Source organism: Leucoraja erinacea, chromosome 4, assembly GCF_028641065.1.
Source record: "Leucoraja erinacea ecotype New England chromosome 4, Leri_hhj_1, whole genome shotgun sequence".
Lineage (NCBI taxonomy): Eukaryota > Metazoa > Chordata > Chondrichthyes > Rajiformes > Rajidae > Leucoraja > Leucoraja erinaceus.
In genome coordinates this window covers 34,532,971-34,556,897 of record NC_073380.1, presented here as the reverse complement: position 1 = coordinate 34,556,897, position 23,927 = coordinate 34,532,971, and the positions used below count along the sequence as shown (strand labels likewise).

The 23,927-nt window shown below is 42.7% G+C and overlaps 1 protein-coding gene across 4 annotated transcripts in view; it reads left to right on the top strand.

Moving 5' to 3' along the window:
- LOC129696267 (clavesin-1-like) overlaps positions 1–23,927 on the top strand; it is a 90,221-nt gene that overhangs the window by 48,720 nt on the left and 17,574 nt on the right. For 3 of the 4 annotated variants that reach the window (XM_055633997.1, XM_055634000.1, XM_055633998.1), the window contains exons 4-5: positions 664–774; positions 6,744–6,979. In XM_055633997.1, coding sequence (XP_055489972.1) covers positions 664–774; positions 6,744–6,979 — 347 coding nt within the window. The remainder of the gene's footprint in view (positions 1–663; positions 775–6,743; positions 6,980–23,927) is intronic. The other variant, XM_055634001.1, reaches the window with a different exon arrangement.

Here is a 23,927-nt window from a genome sequence, read left to right as displayed (position 1 = left end):
GTGTGTTGTTTGGTTTTATTGTTTGCCTTATCTGATAGTGCAAAAACCCTTCATCCCTTAGTATGTCTGTTAAATCGAGTTATTGCTCACCAATTCAATTGCTCAATTTTCTGGGTGAATTGCCAAAGATCTGCTGCTCGACTTTCATTCTCAGATTTTTCCCTCAACACCACAACCCATCCACACCTCTCCTGTTCAAGCCGTGTGTCCACGTTCATAGTCGGCGTGGACGGTTTCAGCATAAGGGCCATATGACCCAATGACACGTGCCATTATTCGGAAATGTAAATCACATTCACACCACTACACACCGCACTGGTGCCCGCTGTTCTGGGCCAACTCCAGTTATTATAATCTGCTTCAAGAGGCTGTGTAAATCCAAGTAAAACAAGGCAAAGCCCAGGTAACACTGGGACCTTTGCTACTGGTGTTGCATAATGCAAGCGATTAAACAGGTGAACCCTGGGAAGTAAATATGGAAAAGAAGCAGCGCTTATTTCATTCATTGCAACTTGTGGGTTGAGTTCTGTGGTACAAATAAAAGTAATCATAATTAGAGATGACATTCTCTTCCAGTGGCTGTGAATATACAGGCAACAGTCACCATAGCTGATTTTCTGTTTCTCTGAAGTTACTAATCATTGGATTCTGTGATCTCTGCAGGACAGCTTCCCTGCGCGCTTTGGAGGCATCCATTTTGTGAACCAGCCATGGTACATCCACGCTTTATACACGATAATAAAGCCATTCCTGAAAGACAAGACCAGGAAAAGGGTAATTAAGATTTCAGACAGATGGTACGCATGATTCACCGTGGCAATTAACAATTAGTTTGCAAGCATGGTTCAGAATAATAAAACTCTTTGGTCTGGTTAAATGGGAGTGGAGGGCAAAGTTACAAAGAGATGAATCTGTTCATCTGCATGTGTCAGTGAGTTTAAGTGATTTATTTCCTCAGACAGAGTTCTGATCTGTGTTCAACTTGTCTTGAAACTGAAGGCTAGTTATGGGAAGACTCCATTTTAACCTTCTGAAAGATGAGTTAGTTTTTGAATTTGCATACAATTAACATGAATCCATAAGACCAAAGTGAATTCATTTTGAACATTTGGCGAAAGGCAGACATTAACAGAAACCTTTGCAGGAGCATTGCTTTTAGCTTTGATGCTTTTCTCTTCCCGTCTCTCATTTAGAATCGGGTCACTTCTGATTCACAACTGATAAGCAGTCAGGGCAGCATGGTGGCGCAGCGGTAGAGTTGCTGCCTTACAGCACTTGTAGTGCTAGAGACCCGGGTTCGATCCTGACTATGGGCGCTGTCTGTACGGAGTTTGTACGTTCTCCTCGTGACTGCGTGGGTTTTCTCTGAGATCTTCGGTTTCCGCCCACACTCCAAAGACGTACAGGTTTGTAGGTTAATTGGTTTGGTATGTGTAGAAATTGTCCCTAATGAGTAGGATAGCGTTACTGTGCGGGGATCGCTGGTCGGTGCGGACTCGGTGGGCCGAAGGGCCTGTTTCCGCACTGTATCTCTAAACTAAGCTAAACTAAACAGTCAGCTGACCAGCACTGCAACATATCGCAATGCTGAGAACAATTTATCGCTCAGAAGCTATGAAATCACCAGGCACTTAAGTGGGTAGGCACACTGAAAAATCATCTCCCAATATCATGTGATGTTAGAAGTTCTGTCTCTTGGCATTCTCGGACAGCTATTGAAATCCTCATTCAAATTCACAGTCAAAGGGATTCTCATTATCTTCAAAGACCATGACAGGGTCATTGAAGTTTCGTCAATGAAGGAACTGTTGCACAGCTTCACCAATGATTAATGAACCAGTTACATTTTTGATTGACTTTAACAATGCTTCAAAACAAACTTTTGATATAATGCCAATTTTGAAGATATTCTATATGATACATTGAAAGTGCAAAACTCTTTGTGTTAATATTTCATATTTTTAGATAATTTATATGAATGCCATAATTTTATAACATTCAGGGCGGTTGGTCAAATGATCATTCAATGTGAAATGATGCATTTCATTCATCCAATTCACTTAGTTACAGTGCACTTTATTCTTGGGGTGTAGGTGCTGCTGACAAGGTCACATTTCTGGTTCGTACTTAGTTTTCACAGGAAGTTTATGGTGGACCATCCCCTTGAACCATTCTTATCCGTGTGACAGTGATATTCTCATGTTCAGAATTTCAGAGTATTAATCGGTGATACCATACATCCAAGTTATGGATCAGGTTTTGAGATTTTGGGTCTGTGGGGTATAGATGCAAGCAATGAATTGTAGTGGAACCAGTGTTTAGTATCTAATGCAGCCAGAGAACACCACTGATGGGGAGCAATAAAAACTGCTGGAGGGTCTCAGTGGGTCAGGCAGCATCTGTGCAGGAAAATTACAGTTTTTGGGTTGGGATCCTTCTTTAAGACAGTTTCATCAGTTAGAAGCATGAAAACATAGAAAATAAGTGCAGGAGTAGGCCATTCGGCCCTTTGAGCTAGCACCGCCATTCAATATGATCATGGCTGATCATCCAAAATGAATACCCCGTTCCTGCTTTCTCCCCATATCCCTTGATTCCATTAGCTATATCTAATTTTCTTTTGAATACATCAGTTAGGTGGTGCTCCAGGTTTAAATGCTGCTGATGGTGCAAGCAAAGAGGTGAGCCGCTGATCACAGACCATCGATCCTTTGGTCTGTTCTTGTGGCCCCAATATGTTAACGTGACGGGTCTAATTAAACGTTTTGTCAGTAGCGATATACAAAAGCTTAATGGCAGGTGCCAGAGTATTGGTCTTGCTGTCAAAGGTTAGATGTTGAAGCCTGAGCATTTTCTTGCCTCTTGCAAATGCATCCAGCATTTATGAAACCAGACAGTTATTTACCAGTCGAAGCCTAGATATTGTCCAAGTCCTCCTGTAAGCTGTTATTTGGCTACTTTAATCAGAGGGATGGTGAATGGAGCTGAACACTGATTTAATGTCTAATATTTGCATAGATAATTAAATATCTTCAATGAATCAGCTGAAGATAGGCACGTTGAAGACACTTCTCTGACAAACTCCATCAGTGGTTTCTAATTGTTTCTCTCTGAATCTGTTAACAAAATTTATTTCCTAAACATTCTACATGGACGACATTGACACTTTCTACATTGATGAAAGAATGGATCGACTGGGCTTATAGATTAAAGAATGGGATATTAGACCTGCATCTGTGGAAGTGGTAGAAACTCCAAGTTTGTGGATGACACGAAGCTGGGTGGCAGTGTGAGCTGTGAGGAGGATGCTATGAGGCTGCAGGGTGACTTGGATAGGTTAGGTGAATAGGCAGATGCATGACAGATGCAGTATAATGTGGATAAATGTGAGGTTATCCACTTTGGTGGCAAAAACAAGAAGTTCAGAAAAGGGGAAGTGTAACGAGACCTGGGTGTCCTTGTTCATCAGTCACTGAAAGTTAGCATGCAGGTACAGCAGGCAGTGAAGAAAGCAAATGGCACGTTGGCCTTCAAAGTGAGAGGATTTGAGTATAAGAGCAAGGAGGTCCTACTGCAGTTGTACAGGGCCCTGGTGAGACCACACCTGGAGTACTATGTGCAGTTTTGGTCTCCTAATTTGAGGAAGACATTCTTGCTATTGAGAGAGTGAAGCGTAGGTTCACCAGGTTAATCCCCAGGATGGCGGGGCTGACATATGATGAAAGAATGGATCGTTTGGACTTGTATTCACTGGAATTTAGAAGGATGAGAGGGAATCTTATAGAGACATATAACATTCTTAAGGGATTGGACAGGCTAGATGCAGGAACATTTTCTCCGTGTTGGGGGAGTCCAGAACCAGGGGACACAGTGTAAGAATAAGGGAAAGGCCATTAAGGATTGAGATGAGGAGAAACCTTTTCACTCAGAGAGTTGTGAATCTGTGGAACTCTCTTCCACAGGAGCCAGTAGAAACATAGAAATTAGGTGCAGGAGTAGGCCATTCGGCCCTTCGAGCCTGCACCGCCATTCAATATGATCATGGCTGATCATCCAACTCAATATCCCAATTCACTGGATGTTTTCAAGAGAGAGTTAGATATAGCTCTTAGGGCTAATGGAATCGAGGGATATGGGGAGAAACTAGGAACAGGGTACTGATTTTGGATGATCAGCCATGATCATATTGAATGGCGGCGCTGGCTCGAAGGGCCGAATAACCTATTCCTGCACCTATTTTCTATGGATGTGGCCTCTTGCTCTGAACTTTTCGCTGTATCCTCCTTCCCACTCTTCTGGTAAATTGTCCTGCCCCACACGACTACTGTCAATGCTCCTCGTCATTCTGCGGGCAATGCCCATTATTGCAACCATGTCTGTGCTCAGATCGTGATATCAGAACCTTGAAATCACGACAATACTCTTCAGCTTCTGACAAAGCATTCCTTGTTGACTTTATCAACAATAACTCAAGAATCAATCTGGAAAATACCATGTTCTTACAAAATCATTTCCACAGTAACACAGTAAGAATAAATAAATCAATCAAAACTAATTTGAAGGTATAATGATCTAGTTCAATTAGGTTGGTTGTGGGTACCCTTTTAAGAAGGAACTGCAGATGCTGGTTTAAATCGAAGATTGACACAAAATGCTGGAATAACGTTTTGGGTCTCAACCCTAAACATCATCCATTACTTCTATCCAGAGATGCTGACTGTCCCGCTGAGTTATTCCAGCATTGTGTGTCTATCTTTGGTTGTGGTTACTCCTTGGCTGCTGAAAGACAGCAACTGGAGCATTGGGCTACAGTTTGCATTACCCAATGCTGGGTTTGCATCTAAACGAAAGGCAACATGGTGTTGAAATTAGATGGTTTGGGTATGGTTGTTATTTAAACCTTGTGCTTTAGTTACAATAAGTGTCTCAAGACTGTTATGTATCAATCTACAGAAAGTAAGGGTCCCGACCCGAAACTTCACCCATTCTTTTTCTCCAGAGATGTTGCCTGACTCAATGAGTTCAGCACTTTGTGTCTATTGTTGGTATAAACCAGCATCTGCAGTCCTTTGTTTCTACAGAATACTCTTATTGGTTGTCAAAACAATTCAAAAGAAGAAGAAAAAAATCAAGGCCCATGGGGCTGATTTGACAACTGACAGAAGAATGACAGTAAACTTGATAATCCAGCATCTTCAGGCCAATGTGGTGCTGGACCAGCAGATTTACCAGACTATTGGATGTTACTTTTATTACTTCAACATACTTCTATTTCACAATCTTTCACAGATTACATAGTCATATAATTTTTTTCCCACTGAATCTAGTGAGTTTAAAGGAAGCATGGAAATAGAACACACAGAGTTTCAGCTTCACACTTGTGAGCACTTGGGATCCCAAAAGTTCCAGACCCCAACACCAATTCCTTCTGCACTTGCAGCCAACATTCCCAGAAATACACAGCCGGCATAAAGAGTTATGGGGACTCTATCAGGGATAGTAGTTCCATGGATACCAAGGACCTGGTGCATTTAACGAGCCTTATTGTGAAGTATCAGGATTTGTGAATAATCAGATACCAGATTATCAGAGAATTACTCTGTTTAATTCCAGCCACAAGAGGTCACCGTTGCGCTTACCTTATTCTTGAGGACTTCAAAAATGCCATCCAGTGATAGCATGAGCATTCATCAAATATTTGACAAATTGGTTGTATAAATTAGCGTTTGATTAATTCATTTTCATTCTTTGCTATTTGATTTGAAGTTTTGTCAAAGTAATAATCAACCATCCAGATAGATAGCTCATGATTTAGTCCAGCAATCCAAATGGTTAACAGCACTTGGCTTTGGAAAGACCTAGCTTGTCCACCTCTGCTTGTGGATTAGGAATGATGTTTATTCCAACAATGCAGTACAGCAAGGGCTCAAGATGAACAGGTCGCCTCTTGGAATCGATGTCCTTTGTTTGAGCAGTTTATTGATATATATAAAGTAGAATCATAGATTCATAGAAATTAGGGCATTGAACTATGCCTTTTAGACGGTCATGTCCAGGCAGCCAAAAATGCTTTGGGTTTATTCTCACTGCAAAATCTGATTTTGTTCAATATTGCTTTATCATGGGGTGGTACGGTGGAGCAGTGGTAGAGTTGCTGCCTTTACAGCGCTTGCAGCACCAGAGACCAGGGTTCGACTACGGTGCTCTCTGAGATGTTCTGTTTCCTTCCACAGGTTTGTAGGTTAATTGGCTTGGTGTAAATTGTCCCTAGTGTATGTAGAATGTTGTTGGTATGCAGGAATCGTTGGTCGGTGCGGACTCGGTGGGCCGAAGGGCCCATTTCTGCGCTGGATCACTAAACTAAACTAATCAATGGTGGTTTATTTGTCACATATGCAACAATTTACACCAAGCCAATTCACCTACAAACCTGTGGGAGGAAACTGAACATCTCTGAGAGCACCCGTAGTCAGGATCGAACCCAAGTCTCCGGTGCTGCAAGTGCTGTAAGGCAGCAACTCTACCTCTGCGCCACCGTGCCGCCCCATGACAAGGCACCATTGAACAAAATCAGTTTTGCATTTCAAATATAGTGGATTCTAAAACAATGAGTTCTGAATTAAAGTAAAATATAAATGGAAATATTTGTTTTTGTGGCCCTGGTAAAATTTAATTTGGCATGACTGATTTTAATTTAATGTAATTTTGTGATTACCTTTTGAATTTCAATCTTTTTGTCCCAGATTTTTCTTCATGGCAACAACCTAAACAGCTTGCACCAGCTAATCCATCCCGAATATCTGCCGTCCGAGTTTGGAGGTACCCTACCCCCGTATGACATGGGAACCTGGGCACGGACACTGCTGGGTCCAGACTACAACGATGAAACTGAATATACATACAATTCCTACAACTCGATGCATGTAAAAGATGCGCTGGATGATTGTGAAAAAAGTTGCTCTCCCAAGCATATGAGGAGGTTTGTACAGTCCAGTTACATTAAATATTTTATGCAATTTCCATTGCAGCTCTCAAAATCTGCATTGACATGACAAATGCATTGTAATGACAAATAAACATCACCTGTAATTTATCCTGAGGCAGCCAGAACAGGTCTGTACGTGTCACCCTAAACTCAACAAGATGGAGCTGTATGGCTTCTGCATCCAATGACAGGTGACGATTCTGCTGCTGGAAGAGCATGTGGGGCAGGTGCGGATGAGGTCAGCCATGCGTGTGAAGCCCTGGAGTCACCTTTGAAACTTATATATAAAATATTGAGTGAGCTCGGCTTAAGTGGTCCTTGTCTCAGCAATGAATTAGCCACCTAGAGGAGAGAAACTTCAAATGAAAATTGTAAAGATGCAGGCGGTCACTGGAGCTCCAAGTGCACTTAAAATGTTGTTAATTACAGCTGTACTAATACAGCTGCAATTAACAGCCCTTCCCTGCCTGGCCATAAGTTATAGCCATACACCCTTCTGTGATATCCGGACAATCCTAATTGTCCCACGAACTGCTGCCTTCCTTTGGCTGTCAAATCTCTCAGTTTTTTAATTCCCTCCCTAAGCATTCCTTGATTATTACTATCGCTCCACTCTCCCATAAAACATTTACTAATGCCTCTCCTTTTTCCCAAGTATTTGCCATCTGCTTAATGGTCTCCTTAATTGGCTCAGGGTCTGATTTTTTTTTTAGAAGAAGAAATAAAGAACTGCAGATGCTGGTTAATACACAAACGGACTCAAAGCGCTGGAGTAACTCAGCGGGTCAGGCATCATCTCTGGAGAACGTGGAGAGGCAACATTTTGGGTCGGGATGCTTCTTCAGTCTGAAGAAGGATCCCGACTCGAAATGTCACCTATTTGTGTTCTCCGGATACGCTGCCTGGCAAGCTGAGTTACTCCAGCACTTTGTGTCTATCTTTTTTTTAACAGATCCGCTTTGAAATATTTAAAAAACGAAGAAATCTTACCGCATTGTGAAGTCTACCACTTGCATTCCAAGGTCACTGGGCATGGGCAGTGACATTTTAAGTCATACATAATCCTTTCTGATATCACTTGCATGAATTGCTACTGAGCATGAGGCAGGTGGACCATTAACACTGAGGCAGTTCATAACTGAAGGTTTGAGGTTCATCGAGAGTTATACCGCCTGACCTACTTAGCTGCAGCTGGGCATCAAGAGCATCTATCATTCTGTAGGTTAGATAGGTCTCTTACATTGTTTGATGATTGTCTCGCAAGACTTTCAGTGAAAAGGCCTTTTTGTAGATTTGTGCATGCAAAGTTGAATATCATAACCTGCGGAACAGCAGTGCACCCTCTCCACAGGTCCACTTTAGCTTGTGGTTTTGGATGCATTAGCAATTTCTGGGCACATGTCTTTATGTTATATTAAAGTTACTGTGTAAATTAAAGATTTTGTACTAAACCTCATTTTGGAGGTGAAAAGTCTAGATTGCAATTCACGTTAGAAATTTAGCACACGTTAATGCAAAGTCAGTGCTGTCTCCCTGGTGTGTATAAAGTCAGGTCCTGCTGTTTTGGGATCAATTTGGAACAGCTGTAACTGTCAGCGAGTTATTTTGATGGTAATGGAAATACAATCTGGGCAGATAGAGAACGGGCTTACAATCACTGTTGTCTGAAGTCAAAACAATGCCCCCCTTGTTTTAGGTGGAGCCTCCTTATCTTTGCATTGCCTCTTTCTGAACGAGTACATAACCAGGAAATGAGTGTTTGGGAGAATCCCAAGTCTCGGGCAGTGCCCAATTTTTTCACAGAACGGTGTGGAGCTGCAGTGTTATTTGTTTCATTTTAATGCAGTAAAACATACTCGGTTATCTGTCGATTATGTCATCATGCTCATCTTAGTTTATCAGCTTGCTGGCGCGCCTTTAAACGTGCGGTTCATATTTCAACATATTGATCACGGCATTGCATGGGCAAGGTCAAATTTAAATTCTACCCCAATAGTTCAGACCGGATTTCTCACCCCAGTGGTGATTACACCAGAAATGTCTCTGGCACTCATGAGAACCATTGGAAAAACACTTGCATTTCAGTTGCACCTTTCATGACCACAGTTCAGTTCACGGTGTTTTATATCAAGGAGTATAATCAAAGTTGTAAAGTAAAATACAGCAGCCAATTTGCCATTGAGTGACACCCATAAACAGCAATGTGAATTATTGATACAGACTGTTTCTTCTTTCTCCGTTAAGCACTATACTCATATTGTAAATAGATATGCATTCTGAATCTGGTTCTGGTCAAATGCAAAAAAAAAGGTTAAGTGCTTTGGAAAGGAAACAGATGAAACGTGTTATCATTAATTATAGATTAGAAGGAAACTCAGCACATTGGAGGCAAATCCATGAGCTGAGCTGACATGTTCAGCTGCTGAAAGAGGAACATTGTGTGGAATTGTGCTGCAGAGTTGCAACGTCAATTTATATATCCTGAGGAAAGGTCATTGATCTGAAACATTAACTCTTTTCATCTCAAGAAATTCTGCCGTGGCTGAGAATTTCCATCATGTATTATTTTGATTTTATATTGTAAGTCCAGCATCCTTAGCAAGGTGGAACTAATGCAAAGCTTGCTTGTGTACCACTTTGAATATGTTTAGCCAGGCTATCTTTTCAGTAGACCCTGGTGAACAGTTAAATTCTCAGTCATATGTACGTAGACATTTATAGTGTGACGATAACTATAATGCGTAATTTAACATAATTTCCAGGATCTTTACTGCACCCATTTTCATAATTTATACTAATGTTCCCATTCATATCTCCAAATCCAATGTATTTACTTAAAAATAGCACCAACGGTGAGAATACATAATTTGCATTTTGTTTATTTGGCATTTATTCATCTCATTGTAGAGTAATTTAAAAGTAGAGGGATATCTTTTTGCTTTTTGCTTTTGTTTTTCCTCCCTGGAAATGTCAAACTACAATAATATTTTTTCCTGATATTTAGAATTTAAACAAAAACATGTTCAGTTAGCTGAAGGTAATTGCTCAATATTTCTTTGAAGCTGATATATCACACTTTGGTTGAAAATAGATCCTTCCCTGAATACAACGGTGAATTGAGGGAACATGTTTTCTAACTGCTGCTTCACTCTTGATGCTTTTTTTACTTAATTAGGTCAACAGGAGGCCAATGGTATCTTGATTAAATAGCACAGCCAGTATTGTTTGATTGCTGACTGCGTATTTGCCAGAAACGCCCTAGGGTTTCTTATACTCAAATTTAGAAGAGGCACAGATATGATTTATTATCTGATAAACAAACTAAGAAAGGAAATCAGCCCAGAAATTGGACCCATTTGTACATACATTATCCGTGAGATTTGAAAATGAAAGCCACTTTTCAATTCCTAGGTCGTGCCGGCAATCAGTTCCGGGTCAATTAGTGAGCGTTGGGAAATTTGCCTTTGCGTTTCCAGACATGATCCACACTTGCACATCTGCCATCTTCCCAGCAGTCAGGCATACTTTCCACAGATCTGCTGCTACTTGTTGGACTGAACCTTATTTCAAATCCTGAACCCACTGGGCTGCTGCTCAGTTGATGGTGGCAAGTCAACACTGTGTCCAGAACAGCTGAGAATAAGTCGATAACAACATTGATCAGGTTAGTTTACAATGTGCGTGGAGTTGATTTGTGGGACTAAAGGGCCTGTCCCACTTAGATGTCCTAGGCACGCAAATTACGCGACCTCGCCGTATGGCTGCGCGGGGCCAGTCCCACTGAGAAGCGCGGAGGGGTATATAGTTGTGCGCGGCATCGCGCTGGGGCTCCGAAATTTTTGTAGCGAACAAAATCTTTGTGCGCCAACGGCCTGTCGCGTAACTGACGGCCACAGTGGGACAGGCGCAAGACCCTGGCGCGATGCAACGTCTCACCTTCAACAGCAGCAGAAGCGGGCAAACGATTGCCGAACTCGGCCTGGGGCTCACGGCTGTTGCAGTCCGGATCCGTCCCTACTTCTACTCCCAGAGCGGGGCCAAGAAAATTGAAGATAGACACAAAATGCAGGAGTAACTCAGCGGGACCGGCAGCATCTCTGGAGAGAAGCAATGGGTGAGGTTTTGGGTCAAGACCCTTCCTTTCAGACTGAAGAAGAGTCTCGACACGAAACGTCGTGTCTCTCTAGAGATACTGCCGGTCCTGCTGAGTTACTCCAGCTTTGTGTCCATCTTCAAATGACGTCACGCGCTCCAGGCAGCTGTGCGTAGGCATGAAATCGTGCGCGACCTTTGCGGGACCGTCGCGCCTCAACGCGACCACAAAGTCGCGTAATTTGCGTGCTAAGGACACGTAAGTGGGACAGGCCCTTAACAGTTCAAGCCAATCAAGTCCAACATTATTCAAGATTCAGACCAGATCCTGTTGAGGGTCTGTTCATGCCATTGTACATCTGACCATTTCAGGGGCACAATTGTTAAAATATCAGCAGCAGGATCACCAATTTTCACTCATTCCTTAAACTAATCTAGGCATTGTTCTGTGATAAACCCCAGCACAAGCTGTCACTTCTCTTCTTATCCTGTCTTTTGCCTAGCCCTGCGGTACATATGGTTCCCAGAGAGCAGACACGATGGGGTATATTCTCCACCTTGCTATACAACCTCTACATGTCCCTCGGGGGCCATGATAACAAACAAGGAAGAAACATTCCAAAGATAGACACAAAGTGCTGGAGTAACTCAGCGGGACAGGCAGCATCTCTGGAGATAAAGGATAGGTGACGTTTTGGGATGGGAGAACGGCTCTTCAGATTGAAAGTAAGGGGGGATCGGGGAGGGGAAAGTCCAGGACAAATCAGGGCCGGCAACAGATAACGTAGAAGTGAACTACAGATGCTGGTTTATACCGAAGGTAAACCTAAAGCACTGGAATATAAAATTCTTAGAGGATTGGACAAGGGTAGATGCAGGAAAAATGTTGGGGGAGTCCAGAACCAGGGGTCACAGTTTAAAAATAAGGGGTAGGCCAATTAGGATGGGATGAGGAAAAACGTTTTCACCCAGAGAGTTGTGAATCTGTGGAATTCTCTGCCAAAGAAGGCAGTGGAGGATGATTCACTGGATGTTTTCAAGAGAGGGTTAGATTTAGCTCTTTGGGCTAAGGGAATCAAGGGATATGGGAAAAATAAAGAACGGGTTAATAATTTTGGATGATCAGCCATAATCATATTGCATGGTGGTGCTGGCTCGAAGGGCCAAATGGCCTACTCCTGCACCTATTGTCTATGTTTCTATTCAATGGGTCAGGCAGCATCTATGGAGAGAGAGGATGGGTGACATTTTAGGTCTGGACCCTTCTTCAGACTCACCGGGGAACCGCAGGCCTACCAGGGAACCATCCTGCCTGAGGTTTCCCATTGCTGGCGCTGATTTGTCTTGGTCTCCCCCCCCCCCTTACTTTGTTGTCCTGACCTTAAATGCCATCTATCCTTTATCTCCAGAGATGCTGCCTGACCCACTGAATTACTCCAGCACTCCAGTCTATCTTTGGTATAACCCAGCAGTTCTTTCTTTCTACAAGAAAAATTGCAAAATTGGAAAGAACTTTGCAGTTGGAGCCAGTTGCAGTCATTGCTAGAGTAACATTGCAGCAATGCCTAGGGTCAAGATATTACAAAGTTAAGAAATCTGTAGAAATGAGGCTTAAATCTTTAAAGGTAAAGCATCACTCGATCAAGATGGTTTGGGCATATTCCCTTGAAATGCATCAAAACAGCAACATAACAGCATAGCAAGGAATACAGTGATTTCAATAGCTGCCATGCAATCTGATTTATTCCTGCACAATTGAGAGCATTACCCTCCACATAATGAGAATACATTTCAACAGTACACGTCCGATCAGAAAAAAACATTACAACAGGAAAAGATTTTAAGCACCAAGGGAAACAAATATATTTTTAATCCACAGATACTGTAATCCCCATTGTGTTTCACTATCGTTACACACTATGTTGCAGAGTCACCACTAGTTGCTGAAAGGCTGATCTCTTCCCCTTTGAATCTTCGCAGATATCCCCGATGACCTACAGGCAGCTCTCACTACAGATGAGCTGTCCCCTATCCCTTCCCTAAATATCGAAATTAAACAAGGTAATTGAACAAAAAGGATAATAAATGACACAGTAAAAAGTAATTCAAGTGGGGATAAAATCTTGCATGGTAATATGATCCAAATGTAAAAATAATAACATAGGGTAGAAAACAAGGATATCTGGCAGTGCTGATTAACATTAAATCAAAATTAGCTCAACGCGGGGCTCCACGTTGGTAAGTAAATGCATAACAGATGCGAGAAAATGATTGGCTGGATGACGCTAAGGGTTTTTCTGTGCTGCTTCCACAAGGAATCACTGACTACCTGCAGATGGAGCGTCAGCATGTTCTGGAATCATGTCCATGCACTACGGTGGGGGTGGGTGGGGTGGTAAGGGGGGGGAACGGGGGCGGAGTAAAGGGAGAGTGTGGGTGTTTGGGGAGAAGGGGAGGGGGGGTGTGGGGCTGGAGGGGGGTGTGTGGGGCGGGAGGGACTCCACTCAGCGGCCACCGGTCGCTGCACCACACAGCGACTTTCCCAACTACACACAGCAGCTTCCCCGAAACCACACCTTTTGACTCCACACACCGGCTTTCCCGACTCCACACAGTGACTTTCCCGACTACACTCTTGCTGACGCAATCAGCACGGCTTGTTTACTCAGCCCGCCGCCGGGGTTTTTTTCTCCAGCGGGTGTCGGAAGGGGCATGGTGACTGACAGGCGAGAAGACCAATCTGCTGATCTCACGGTTTTATGTACCTTCATAACTTTTGTAATCTTCCACCGATCGGAACAAAACTTGGCGCGCTTGGAGGAGAGAATGGTGAGTAAGGTGGCAAAAAATCCTAGCAATAAAGGGTTTAAGAAAGAACTGCAGATGCTAGCAAATCAAAGGTAGACAAACATTTTTATCTACCTAGCGATAAAGGGTATCGTTTTTGCACAAATTAAAAAAAAAACAAACAAACCAGAAGTGGCCAAATGAGAGTTTTAGTAATAATCTATATATACATAAAACTCAAATCAGTCCGCCTGCCGTCCGGCAGGGGAGGGCTGCAATCTTACATTTGGGAACGGGCTCAGTTCCAATGGAGGAGACGGGTGCATGGCGGAATATTGGGTTGGGGGATCACACCATTGGGGGAGCAGACCCAACGGGTCTGCACTTGGTCTAGTATAGATATAAAATTCTTAAAGGATTGGACAGGCAAGATGCAGGAAAAAAAATTCCCGACAATGGGGGAGTCTGGATTCAGGGGTCACAGTTTAAGAAATATGGGGTAGGCCATTTAGGACTGAGAAAAGGTTAAACCTTTTTAGCCAGAGATTTGTGAATTCTCTGCCACAGAAGGCAGTGGAGGCCAATTCACTGGATGTATTCAAGAGAAAGTTAGATATAACTCTTAGGGCTAACGGAATCAAGGGATATCAAGGACTACAACAATTGTTCATCCCAGTTTGGCAAAAGAATAAATCAGGGAAGGTAGTGCATCCATGGATAACAAGGGAAATCAGGGAAAGTATCAAAACAAAAGATGAAGCATACAAATTAGCCAGAAAAAGCAGCATACCAGAGGACTGGGAGAAATTCAGAGTCCAGCAGAGGAGGACAAAGGGCTTAATTAGGAAATGGAAAATAGATTATGAAAGAAAACTGGCAGGGAACATAAAAACTGACTGCAAAGGTTTTTATAGATATGTGAAGAGAAAAAGATTAGTTAAAACAAATGTAGGTCCCTTGCAGTCAGAAACGGGTGAATTGATCATGAGGAACAAGGACATGGCAGACCAATTGAATAACTACTTTGGTTCTGGCTTCACTAAGGAAGACATAAATAATCTGCCGGAAATAGCAGCGGACCGGGGGTCAAATGAGATGGAGGAACTGAGTGAAATCCAGGTTAGCCGGGAAGTGGTATTGGGTAAATTGAATGGATTATAGGCCGATAAATCTCCAGAGCCAGATAGGCTGCATCCCAGGAAGTAGCCCCAGAAATAGCCCCAGAAATAGTGGATGCATTAGTGATAATTTTTCAAAACTCTTTAGATTCTGGAGTAGTTCCTGAGGATTGGAGGGTAGCTAATGTAACCCCACTTTTTAAAAAGGGAGGGAGAGAGAAAACGGGGAATTACTGACCAGTTAGTCTAACATTGGTAGTGGGGAAACTGCTAGAGGCAGTTATTAAAGATGGGATGGCAGCACATTTGGAAAGTGGTGAAATCATTGGACAAAGTCAGCATGGATTTATGAAAGGAAAATCATGTCCGACGAATCTTATAGAATTTTTTGAGGATGTAACTAGTAGAGTGGATAGGGGAGAACCAGTGGATGTGTTATATCTGGACTTTCAGAAGGCTTTCAACAAGGTCCCACATAAGAGATTCGTATAACAAACTTAAAGTTGCTGCTGCTGCTGTGTTAAAACAAGAGGCTGTAATTACTCAGCGGCTCAATCAGGCAGCGCTTGATGCTGCCTATACTGCTGGGTATTTCTGGTACTTCCTCGTTACATTTCACAAGATCAACATAAGCCCGAGGAGCATATCTCATCTCTTACCTCTTTTGAGATAGTTTTGGAGCTTTGGATTATCATGCCTCTGTATGCGGTTCTCCCAGGCACTGAGACTGGGAAATGCACAGACTGCACCAAACTGCTGCAGACACTGGATATATTTGAAACGAGGATAGCAGCATTAGAAAAATGCAAAGGACTAAAAATACTGCAGGAGTCAACCACAGAGACGGACCATGAACACGTCCTCCAGGATACAGTGCCGATGGGTGAGTTAGCTGAGCTAGCTCCGACAAACACACAACTAAATGATGACGATGAAAGCTACATTATATCCTTCCCGAAACTGGACAAGAGAGAGAGACAGTTCCAGCTGCCTCTTACTGGCACCAAGTCGGCGCTAAGCCCAAACGGAAAACCACAGTGAATCAACAAGTTCACTCGACGCCAAATGTTAGGCTACCCAAAACTAAAGTAGCACGTACCAGCCGGATTAGCCCGTTCCCGAAGCTAACTCTGCCGCTGAAAAACAGGTTCCTGCCACTACAAGAGTCCACGGACGACAGCCTGCAGAAACGTGATGAGAAACGGAGACGGAACACGTCGCCAGGCAGGCAAGCTGCCGCGAGCCCCGAGATGCGTCCGGACAGATGGCGCGGACAGAGACGGACCATGAACACGTCGCCAGGGAGGCGAGCTGCGCATGGGTCCGTCACCGGCACCTCAAGCCCCGGGGCGCGTCCGGACAGACGGCGCAGACAGAGACAACAAGGGCCCATCACACAGAAAGCGGATGAACCAGACACTCTGATTGTAGGCGATTCAGCCATAAAGGATATAACCAGTAAGAAGATCAAAACATGCTGCTTCCCAGATGTGACGGTTAGTGATGTCAACCAGAAACTAGCCACAATTTTACTGGAAAACCCAAAAATCCCACAGGTAATTGTGCATGCAGGAATTAATGATATTCAAAAAGAACAGTCACAACTTTTAAAGAGGGATTTTACTGAACTATTAAATACACTGGACAAATTAGACATTAAGTCACTCATCAGTGGTCCCATACCAGCAGTTGACAGGGGAATAAACACATTCAGTCGGCTACTTGCACTGAATACATGGCTTTCCAGAGTCTGCAATGAAAGAGGAAGGAGCTTTATTGACAACTTTAACTTGTTTTGGGGGCGTAAATATCTCCAGGGCGGATGGTGTACACCCAAACAGGTTCGGCTCAAGACTGTTAAGGGACAATCTTCTCTACTCGCTCTCCCACAAATCTACCCTGCCACGGTCTGACACACAGGCCGCAGTCAGACCACAGACCTTGAGGAGAGACAACAGCCCCCCCCCCATCCACCCATCCCCATCGGCGCGCCCTTACCCCCCCCACCATCCCCCACTGCTGATGCTGGATTGGAGAGGAACGGCCACCACCCTCCTCTGCACTCCCCCATCGACGATGACCTCCACCCTCATCTCTCCCACAGCCATAACAACACCAGCTCCACTGTCTCCTCCATATGAAGTGAAGAAACAGGAAAAAGGTGGCATTAAACTTGCATCTGTGTCTATGATGCTCAGCCCACGCCCCATATCAGTACCATCGCCACGTCACGGCCGCAGGGAGATAACAACCAAGCGGAGGGCCCCCCCCCTGTATTGACAGCAGTCCTGAATATTACTGAGACAAGAAAGGGTTCAGCCGTAGACACATTACGATAATCAGCTGAACCCAAGGTCGCCTACCGTCAAAGTATGGCACCTTCTGCATTCCTGTTGTGACTACTAAGAGAGTAAACAAAGGGAAACTTAGACACACTGCTAACCTAACAAATCTAATACCTATTCCCTCCAAACCGAAACCAACCATAAAGCCTATCAATAGTACCATCAGGATGGGTCTGCTTAATGTTGGGTCTCTTAATAACAAATCATTTTTAGTCAACGATTTTATTACCACCTCTAAACTGGATTTTATGTTTTTAACTGAAACATGTCTAGAACAAAATAACAGTGCAACCATTCTGATCAGATTCAGATTCAGATTCAGATTCAATTTTAATTGTCATTGTCAGTGTACAGTACAGAGACAACGAAATGATCGAGACAGCTCCTCCCAACTATAACTTTTTTGATGTATGTAGATCTGGAAAAAGAGGTGGAGGGGTTGCTGCTATATTTAAAAATGTATTTCAGGGGAAACATATGTCACTTGGTGATTTTCCATCATTCGAATACCTTTGTGCTGTATTGAAATGTTCCCCCAGAGTTCTCCTATTAAATATTTACAGGCCACCTAAATATTATGCAAATTTTTTCGATGACTTTACAGAATTATTGTCTAGCGTCTCCACTGACTTTGACTGTCTAGTTATAACTGGTGATTTTAATTTTCATACTGATGATTTGAATTATAAGGGTGCAAAATATTTTTTTTACTATTTTAGACACATTTGAACTGTCTCAACATGTGAAAGAGGCTACTCATTGTAAGGGGCACACCCTGGACTTGATTATCACAAAGGGTCTCAATGTTTCTGATATTTTCGTGACTGATCCTTCATTGTCTGACCACTTCTGTGTTTTCTTTAATATATCTTTTATTCCCGACATTCAGACAAAATCAAATACTGTCAAAAAACGGTATATAAATGAACATTCTAATGTACTCTTTAAAAATTCCATCTCCTTGTTACCACCTCTAAACCCATGTTCTGCTGATGATCTTGTAGATAACTTTAATTCCAAAATTATGAAAGTTATAGATGTCATTGCACGTGTTATGGTTAAAACGATTTCTGGTAAGCAAAAGGCACCCTGGAGAAAAGCTGCTTTTGTAACAGCCCAGAAAAGAGAATGCCGGAAAGATGAACGCATCTGGCGGAAAACAAAACTTCATATTCACCATTACATCTATAAAGAGAGCCTCCGTGCCTACAATTTAGACTTAAAAAGTGCTAGAGAAACATTTTTCTCCAATATCATTAACAACAACACTAATAAGGCAAAAACCCTATTTGCAACTGTTGACAGACTGACTAACCCCCCAACACAAATACCACCTGAACGCCATTCCACGCAGAAATGCAATGAGTTTGCATTCTTTTATACTGATAAAATTGAAGGCATCAGACTTGCCATCAATATCTCCGCTTCAAACAAAAATGTTGGATCACCGCCCTATTTAGGCAAAAGTAACGTGGCAATGATGACATGCTTTAATGTCATAGACTCCAAAACTCTTGTGGAAACGGTGACACAACTAAGGCCATCCACCTGCTGCCTTAATGCTTTACCTACCAACTGCTTTACGAATGTTTTTGACTGCCTAGCAATAGACATACTGCAAATAGTTAACAGCTCTCTTCAATCAGGCAATTTCCCAAAAGCCTTGAAAACTGCAGTTATTAAACCTTCTTTTAAAAAAGCGGAGCCTAGATGCCTCTATTATCAACAACTATAGACCAATATCAAACCTGTCTTTCATAAATAAAATCATTGAGCAAGTTGTCCTCCAGCAACTTAATCACTTCCTGGCTTCAACTGGCTGCTACGACAGCTTCCAGTCAGGATTTTGACCTCTTCGTAGCACCGAGACCGCCCTTATTAAAGTTGTAAACAACATCCGTCTAAACACACACTCTGGCAAAGTTTCAATATTAATGCTATTAGACCTCAGTGCTGCATTCGACACTGTTGATCACTCAATACTTTTGGACAGGTTGGGAAAATGGGTGGGGCTTTCAGGCACAGTCTTAAGTTGGTTCAGTTCATATCTACAAGATAGGAACTATTTTGTTTCCATTGGCGACTTTGTATCAGAACCAACCAAAGTGTGGAGTCCCGCAAGGTTCGATCTTAGGGACCTCTTTATTCAACATCTACATGCTCCCACTAGGCAAATCATGCGAAATAACTCCGTTCAAGGACCCAAGCAATCGTTCCAGGTGCGACAGAGGTTTACCTGCATCTCTTCCAACCTCATCTATTGCGTCCGCTGCTCTAGATGTCAGCAGATCTATATCGGTGAGACCAAGCGGAGGTTGGGCGATCGTTTCGCCGAACACCTCCGCTCGGTCCACAATAACCAAGCTGACCTCCCGGTGGCTCAGCACTTCAACTCCCCCTCCCACTCCGCCTCCGACCTCTCTGTCCTGGGTCTCCTCCATGGCCACAGCGAGCAGCACCGGAAATTGGAGGAACAGCACCTCATATTCCGTTTGGGGAGTCTGCACCCCGGGGGCATGAACATCGACTTCTCCCAATTCTGTTAGTCCTTGCTGTCTCCTCCCCTTCCTCAGCTCCCCTGCTGTCTCCTCCCACCCTCCAGCCTTCCGGCTACTCCTCCTTTTCCCTTTCTTGTCCCCACCCACCCCCACCCCTGATCAGTCTGAAGAAGGGTTTCGGCCCGAAACGTTGCCTATTTCCTTCGCTCCATAGATGCTGCTGCACCCGCTGAGTTTCTCCAGCTTTTCTGTGTAACATGCGAAATAATAATATTGACCACCACTGCTATGCCGATGACACTCAAATCTATGTAGCACTATCACCAAATGACTATCGCCCCATAGATCTGCTGTGCCAGTGCATTGAGCAAGTCAAAGACTGGATGTGGCAAAATTTCCTCCAACTAAATAAGGACAAAACGGAGATAATTGTTTTTGGTGCTAAAAAAGAAAGGCTTAAAGTAACCCCACACCTTCACTCTAATGTACCTGAAAACTTCAACTGGCTGCCAGAAGCTTCTCTGGGATTTTATGGATTCATATTTACATTTCGACAGCCCTTATCAAATCAGTAAACAAAATCTGTCTACTATCACACTCAAAAAAGTAGCAATATTATGCTACTAGATGTCGGGTCAAGACTTAGAAAAACTTGTACATGCCTTTATTACTAGTAGGCTAGATTATTGTAACTGTCTCCAGTCTTGCAGGTCTTCTGAAAAAAACTGTCAGAACGCTGTTGCTAGAGTTCTAACAAAGACCAAAAAATTTGAACACATTTCACCAATTCTTAAATCCTTACATTGGCTCCCTGTATGTCAGAGAATTGATTTCAAAATCCTGCTGCTCACCTATAAATCACTACATGGTTTAGGACCAAAGTATATCACTGACATGCATCCACTATATAAGCCTTCTAGACCGCTAAGATCTTCTGAAACCAATCTGTTAGTGATTCCCAGAGTAAATACAAAACATGGAAAAGCAGGATTTAGTTACTATGCAACACATAGCTGGAATAAACTTCCTGAAGATTTAAGACTTCCCTCAACTTTGACCACTTTTAAAACAAAACTGAAAACTTTTATGTTTACTTTAGCTTTCAGCTAAATCTTAACTACATTGCACTTTTAACTTTTGCACTTTTTATAATGCATTTTTAATTTTGCTTTTCTTTTCTTTTAATTCTATTTTATTTTATTTCATTTTATTATTTCATTTTATTGTATAACATGTTTTTATGTGAAGCACTTTGAGTCTGCCTCGTGTATGAAATGTGCTATATAAATAAAGTTGCCTTGCCTTGCCTTGCCTTAAAGCACATGGTATTGGGGATTCAGCATTGATGTGGATAGAGAACTGGCTGATAGACAGGAAGCAAAGAGTAGCAGTAAACGGGTCCTTTTCACAATGGCAGACAGTGACTAGTGGGGTACCGCAAGGCTCAGTGCTGGGACCCCAGCTATTTACAATATATATTAATGATTTGGATGAGGGAATTGAATGCAACATCTCCAAGTCTGCGGATGACACGAAGGTGGGGGGTAGCGTTAGCTGTGAGGAGGATGCTAGGAGGCTGCAAGGTGACTTGGATAGGCTGGGTGAGTGGGCAAATGCATGGCAGATGCAGTATAATGTGGATAAATGTGAGGTTATCAACTTTGGTGGCAAAAACAGAAAAGTAGACTTTTATCTGAATGGTGGCCGATTAGGAAAAGGGGAGATGCAACGAGACCTGGGTGTCATAGTACACCAGTCATTGAAAGTAGGCATGGAGGTGCAGCAGGCAGTGAAGAAAGCGAATGGTATGTTAGCATTCATAGCAAAAGGATTTGAGTATAGGAGCAGGGAGGATCTACTGCAGTTGTACAAGGTCTTGGTGAGACCACACCTGGAGTACTGCGTACAGTTTTGGTCTCCTAATCTGAGGAAAGACATTCTTGCCATAGAGGGAGTACAGAGAAGGTTCACCAGACTGATTCCTGGGATGGCAGGACTTTCATATGAAGAAAGACTGGATAGACTCGGCTTGTACTTGCTAGAATTTAGAAGATTGAGGGGGGATCTTATCGAAACTTACAAAATTCTTAAAGGTTTGGACAGGCTAGATGCAGGAAGATTGTTCCCGATTTTGGGGAAGTCGAGAACAAGGAGTCACAGTTTAAGGATAAGGGGGAAATCTTTTAGGACCAAGATGAGAAAAACATTTTTCACACAGCGAGTGGTGAATCTCTGGAATTCTCTGTCACAGAAGGTAGTTGAGGCCAGTTCATTGGCTATATTTAAGAGGGAGTTAGATGTGGCCCTTGGGGCTAAAGGAGAAAAGGCAGGAACAGCGTATTGATTCTGGATGATCAGCCATGATCGTATTGAATGGCGGTGCTGGCTCAAAGGACTGAATGGACTACTCCTGCACCTACTTTCTATGTTTCTATGAAGGGACTTGGAATGAAGTACACAGTTATGGTCATCATAATAAAAAATAAAGAATAAAAATTATCAAAAGGGCCATAAGAAAATGACCAGACTGATTTTGAGGAATGAGGGACTGCATTGTCTGAAGGAGCTATATAAACTGGGCATATTCTCTTGGGAAAATAAAGGATCAGAGGCAATATGACTGATTTACAAATCAATTGTGGTATATTTCCATTGTACTTTATTATCGGCGTGGAGAAAGTGAACTAGATGTGTTTTTGTCTAGCAATGCCTATTTCATGTGGAGCAAGATAGCCTGCCAATTATATACATCTCGACAGTCTCAATAAAAAGGTACATAGTTACCAATAGGCCATTTAGGAAAAGCATTACCTTTAATCAATTATTTAATTTAAGTGGACAAGTGTAGAAATACTCCTTTGAAAATAATCGTATTTGCTTGCTTTGCTTAGTGCAAATTACCTATTGCTTAGTACATCTTGACAGACTACATGGAGATTTTGTTTACACTTAACGGATGGAACAAAACCTTCTGTTCAGATGCAGTAACTAGTCTTCCATTAGAAGAATTGTGAAGTGTGCTAAGAATTGCTAAGTATAAAAATTGTGTGCATGTGTGTGTATAATTACATAAATAACTAGCACTTGTTTAAAGTACGGGTTCCGTGGATTGCGTGGGGAGAGTCATTAGACTGCTCCTCAAGTGTAAGCCACTTACTCTTTCTTGGATCATTTCATCAAGGGACAGTAATGGAAGTGAAGAGAGAATGGGCCCCTGGATGGATCCAGGAAGCAAGTCCAGTTATAATGTGTGGACATTGGGTGAGGGGATATTGTAGGAGATTATTGAATTATGAGATCAGGAGGTGTGGTTGTCCTTCACTACCGTAGTGAGCATAAGAATACTAGAAAATAAATGTGATTTTATGTTGATTTTGGCAGAGTAATACTTGATGAGGAATAGATGTACTTGAAATTGTGCTAAAGATAGGCAGAAATTCATTGACTCAAGCAGAAACAAAATTAAGATTGAGGAAAACGGCATGTCCAAAATGTTGTGTCTTCTGGTGCATTGAGAGTTAGTGAGGTAACTGCAGATAATTAGATATTGCTAGCCCTTGCTGTCTCCTCCCCTTCCTTAACCCTCTAGCTGTCTCCTCCCACCCTCCTATCCGCCCGCCCTCGGACTCCTCCTCCTCCCCTTTTTCTTCCTTCTCCCCCCCCCACACCCCTGAGAGGGTCGGCCTGCTCGCCTATTCAGAAAGTAGACTATAATCGATCTGCCAGCATCTGTCCTTCTTGAATAATTGTTTTGAGAGACAGACTAAAATTGATGTCATTGAAATTTGAGACAGAAAAGAGGAAAATTGTTGACCCCCATTACACTTACCCTTGGGAGTAAATTTCTGGGTCTATGAGTATGTTCCATGTGAGTGTGGAGTTGGGTATATACGAGCTGATCAAAGAGCGCCAGTAATCATGCATTAGATCAAGTCTAAGTATGCCGAAAATCTTTAAGAGTTAATGAGTGTGCAAATGTGAACAAATTGGGAGTTTCTTTTCTAGGGTGGATACAGAGAAAATAGTTAGGATTTGTTGATGTGTATGACAGAATTAATTTGAAATGGCCATGTAGGAATGATATTAAGAGTGAGCAGAAGCC